The following is a 5,086-nucleotide window of genomic DNA, read 5'->3' as shown; positions in this document are numbered from 1 at the left end:
TACGGGGGGCCGCCCCACCCGTCGGACCACCCAGCGCGCCGCCTCCTCCTCCCTCCCCCGGGGGTCAGAGGGTCACCCAGACGCCCCGCACCGCTCCCCTCGGCCGCTTTACCGGTGGCTGGGGCCTCCCCCGCGCCGGGATTGGATGCGAGAGGACGGGGTGGGGGCAGGCGGGGGACCCCAGGAGCCCAGGTTCCCGCTCCGGCGGAGAGAAGCCCGCAGTGCAGTCGCTGCTGGGCCGCGTGGAGAGGGCTCTGCGCGAAGCCGGCGGGCGGCGCGGAGGAGGCGGCAGCTGCAGCTGGGGTCCCCAGCAAGCGCCCGGCGCGCCAGGATGTTTGACAGCTCGCAGTATCCCTACAACTGCTTCAATTACGACGCCGACGACTACCCCGCCGGCAGCTCCGACGAAGACAAGAGGCTCACGCGGCCCGCCTACAGGTGACTCCGGGGGTGGCGGTGGGGGTTTGGGGGACAGTGACTCCCCCTGCAGGGGTCCCAGGTGGCCGGGACCTGCCTGGGACGAAGGAAGGGCGGGGGAGCTTTCTTCTCTCAGGCGGAGCTCAGAGAAAGGACGCATTTGTCCCTACTTTGGAGAGAGCCAGAGAAGGTTCTTGGCCTCCCGGGGAGGGGCCTCCCCAGCCCGGGGAAGAGCTTCTGGGGTCTGGGTGGCGCCGGGGACCGCGAGGTGCGGGGGACACTTTTCCCAACACCGCCTCGCTCCTCCGCCTCTGCGCCCCATGGCGTCCTGCGGGATAGGGGGAAGGACGGGGGTGGCTGCCCCCGCGGGGACCCCGCCTGACCCCCAGGCTCCGCAGCTACATCGCCTTGATCGCCATGGCCATTCAGCAGAGCCCCGCGGGGAGGGTGACCCTGTCCGGCATCTACGACTTCATCATGCGCAAATTCCCCTATTACCGCGCCAACCAGCGCGCCTGGCAGAACTCCATCCGCCACAACCTGTCCCTCAACAGCTGCTTCGTCAAGGTGAGCGCCGCCCCCGACAGGCCCCGGGTGTCCCCGCGTGGCGACACCTGCGCCAGGGCCTCGGTGGCGGGGAGGGGAGGTCCGTCCTCAGCCCACGGGGGCGCCTCCACCTGCGCAGTGCGCCACCCTCGCCCCGGTCCAGGGCTCCCCGAGGGGACAAGGCAGGCGGGCGCACAGCGCAGCGGAGCCGCTCCCAGCCCCTTCCTCCGCGCGCGCAGGTGCCGCGGTCCCAGGGCCACGGGAAGGGCAAAGGCAACTACTGGACGTTCGCGGGCGGCTGCGAGTCGCTGCTGGACCTCTTCGAGGACGGCAACTACCGGCGGCGGCGGCGGCGGCGCGGCCCCAAGCGCGAGGGGCCGAGGGGTCAGCGCGCGGGGGGCGCCCAGGAGCCGTCGGGTCCACCCGAGCCCCCCGCCGCTCAGGAGCCCCTGGCCCCGGACAGCGCTGGAGAGGGCGCCCCGGGCCGTGAGCCCCCCGCCAGCCCCGGCCCCCCGGGGAAGGAGCACCCCCGGGATATCAAGTTCAGCATCGACTACATCCTGTCCTCCCCAGACCCCTTCCCTGGGCTCAAGCCGCCCTGCCTCGCACAAGAGGGCAGATACCCACGGCTGGAGAACGTGGGCCTCCACTTTTGGACAATGTGATGTGGAGCCACCCTGGGGGCTCCTGCAGTCCAGTCTGGGGCTTCCCCGGACCCTCCCTGGAAAGATGACTCCAGCCCCACCTTCAGCCAGGAAGCCAGAGTTCGGCAAATCCTACAATTTCTCCTGCAGACAGAAGGTCAGGTGCCACACCAGGCCTGGACTGGGGGGACAGGCGGAGGTGGAGCTCGTTAAAAGTATAGACTGTGAGGTTGTGACTTGACCTGTTGGGAAAACAGTTCTCTTGCAGGGCAAACCCCACTGGGTTCCGGTTTTACCTAAGAGTTTGCTCTGGACTGACCCAGTGCTCTTGCTCTGAGGAATAAACACAGGGTCATGTTCCCTGGAGTCGGGAGATATTTCATTCCTCAGTCACTTGAGGGTGAGTTTTCTAGGCAGCCACACCCCAAAAGCCACAAGTGCCCAGCGTGCGGTCGGTGGGCTGGTTCACATTGTCCCCATGGTTAAAATAACAGTGGTAAGGCACAAACCGTGAAGAGAGATGGCAATTGGCCCCGTGAATCAGTCACCCCAAGGCTGATGATGGTGTCCGTGCTCGCGGAGACGTGATCGGAAGTGACAAATGTATCTTGCTGTGTCAGCCGAGTATTTTGGTGACAGTTTAAGAAATCCATTGTGATTTTTATACCAGGAGAGAGAAAGGCAAGGTGGGGCCCAGATTTGGGATGATACTGGGGCCAAGTCCAAATTTCTTGATTCTTCTGAGTAGGGAGTAAGCCCTGATTCAGGCACCTTCCATCAACTGGTTCCCCAAAAACTCCGGCACCCAGGAGAGCAGGCTGTTGATAAAATTCGTGCAACACCTCACAGTGCACGGTGACAAGTATCCGAGGTGGGTGCACTCCACTTGAAATGCAAGGGGTTTAATTACTGTGTAGAGACGGGCTTTCTAAAAACACAATTATGCACAGGGAAACTATTTGACCAGCCTTATCATTTTTTACCAGCCCATTTTTGCAGAGTTAATTGCTTTCAGTGACTTAATTTGAACATTAGTATGGATTACACCTAATCTGATTCGCTTGGTGACAACGATTGGCTAATTTTGTGAACGGCAAAAACACACCCAATGATCCTGGCTGTCTCGTTTGGGAATTACATAGTCTTGCTCTATCGGACCCTTAAAAACAGGGGCTGGGCGGCCGTGAAGGCAGGCGGGCTGCAGAGACAGACCAGAACATGCAAAAGATGCTTGGCCCTGGCTTCATCTCTATTAGGAAGAATCCAGGTATTCCCCCACTCACCTGCCCTGTAAATAGGCTCGACGTGTTTGGTTCACTGTTTTGAGAAGAGGGAGGAAGGCCATTGCAGACAGACGCTGTGAATGCCTGGCCCCGTGGTGATGCACCCACTCCCTGGCCTCCGGGCCCAGACAACTGCAGCCTCTGCCTACAAGGGCACCCTTCGGCCAGAGAGAAGGAGCCAGAGCCGGCCTCAAATGCCTGTTCCTGGAAGTGGAAATGAGGCTTGCAATGTGGACACCTCTCCTTTGCAAATGTCAGCTTCTGGTTTCCAGAACTCTCTGCTGGGAGAGCAGCCAGCGTTCCCGGTGCTCCTGCCACCCACCCGGTGTAGGATCCTAGGAGATGGGCGCTGCGGCTCTCACGCCTGTTTCACGGATAGGAACCTGCATCACGGGCATGCAGCTCTGGGTTTGCTCCTCACCCCTTCCATGCTGGCTTGTACAGGCTACCAGCATGGCGTGTACACGTGTGTGTGTGTGTGTGTATTGTGGTGTGTGACCTGTGTCTGTCTGTACTCCTGTTATTTATATCCCTTCGCTGGTTGTGCTAAAAGCATAGATTTAAATCATACAAGATGTAATTTAGATGGTCATAAGTGGCAGATGCTCCCATACATAAGTATATGGCAAAGAAAGTATCTGAAGATATATTTTTCTGCTACCAACAGAGGAAATAAAATTTACATTTTATCTTTTGATTCCTGCACTTTTCGTAAGCAAAGCCTGATTTGGAACAACAACAAAACCGCTTTTCCTAAACGCTCTTGGGGGCCTCAGAATAAGTCAAGGTCTTTATACCTCACCCTCTCTGAGAATATATTTGTGGCCAAAAGTAGACTCGACGCCCGGGAGAGGCAAGGGCGGAACTGGGGGAAATCTGTCTACTGTGAGGTGTAGCATTTGTTTTGCAAAGGATATCAATCATATTTTTAAAAGCAAAGGGACATTTTCAATTTGCCAGTGTGTGATACCCTGCACCTTCAGAAAGGTTCCCAGCCCTTAGAGTGAATGGCATTTAATACCAGCAACATAACGGGGTGAGGGCTGCCTGTGACCTATTCAAATGTCGCTGCCACCACGCACACTTGCCCAACACAATTATAATTAAATACTTTATGCCTTTCTTGCAAATCCGCTGATTGATCATCGATATGTACATTACCCCCGCATTACCCCCGAGCAGATGTCTGCCACACGCGGGTTACGGATCACCAGGCTTCCATTAACAAAGCTGGGAGGTGCTGCCGAGCGCACGTTCGGGGCGGTGTGTGCAAATGACTGTGCTTGGGACCAAAGTTCCCAGGCTGGGTGGCACCTGGGCCCTGAGCTCCTTTTCCCGAGACTTTAGGGCGCCCCTTCTCGCAGAAGCTGGGCAGAGACTCCTCCACCAAATGTCGCAGGGATGAGGGGATGGTCCCTGGTAGTTCCTGGAGGATGGAGAATCCCAGCCACGTTTATCCCTCCCTCCCTCCCACAGATAGAAGCAGGACAGCGGCAGATTTGAGAGCAACCACCAGGTCCCTGAGTGCAAACTGACCACAGATGAGCCCCTCCTCCCCACTGCTGAGTTGCTGGGTATAGCAGAGCAGCACCCCTCCAGAGAGGTGTCCCGGGTTGACACCTGCTCTTTGCACCCAGCTGAAATAAAACTCTTGGAATCTGCTGTCCATTGGCCCCTGGTCTGCCTCCTGGGGAAGGAGAGAGAAAAGCCTCCTTTCTCTTCAAATTCCTCCCGTCCTTGATTAAGCAGGGTGGGGGCTGTTTGTTTATTCATTAGCAAACATTCGTGAGCCCTTAGCTAGGAGCTGGGGCGCAACCATGAACCCAAGAGGCCCAGACTGCAGGCCCACAGCACACACGTGAAGTAGACAGGCAGCTTCTGCATGCTTGCAGAGCCCTGCACCAGGATGTGTCAGGAAGGGAGCTCACAGGGCGCTGAGCAGAAGATAACTGAGTGTGCAAAGCGCATGTCCAGGCCAGGCTCTCAGGAGCAGAGGCTGTGACGGTGAGCTGCAACAAGAAGCCAGGAGGAAAGGGCATTCCAGGTAGGGGGCAGCCTGTGCCAAGCCCTGTGCTGGGAGCCAGAGGCCAGTGTGACCGGAGGGAGGTGCAGGCAGGGATCCATGCACAGGAAGACCCCAGCCATGCCCGCACAGCCCCCAAGTCCAGGCCAGACTTACTATCTCTTTAGCCCTTG

The 5,086-nt window shown here is 58.4% G+C and overlaps 1 protein-coding gene across 1 annotated transcript; it reads left to right on the top strand.

Annotated features, from left to right (window-relative positions):
* The first annotated feature begins 331 nt into the window (after positions 1–331).
* FOXL3 (forkhead box L3) lies at positions 332–4,556 on the top strand. Its single transcript, XM_055260883.1, has 4 exons — positions 332–438; positions 816–984; positions 1,203–1,822; positions 4,367–4,556. Exons 1-3 carry the CDS (start codon positions 332–334, stop codon positions 1,626–1,628), a joined length of 702 nt encoding a protein of 233 aa, XP_055116858.1. The 3' UTR covers positions 1,629–1,822; positions 4,367–4,556.
* The last annotated feature ends 530 nt before the right edge of the window (positions 4,557–5,086 follow it).

Source organism: Symphalangus syndactylus, chromosome 22 (assembly GCF_028878055.3).
Source record: "Symphalangus syndactylus isolate Jambi chromosome 22, NHGRI_mSymSyn1-v2.1_pri, whole genome shotgun sequence".
Lineage (NCBI taxonomy): Eukaryota > Metazoa > Chordata > Mammalia > Primates > Hylobatidae > Symphalangus > Symphalangus syndactylus.
The sequence above is the reverse complement of the archived record's forward strand: the minus strand, read 5'-3'. Positions and strand labels throughout refer to the sequence as shown.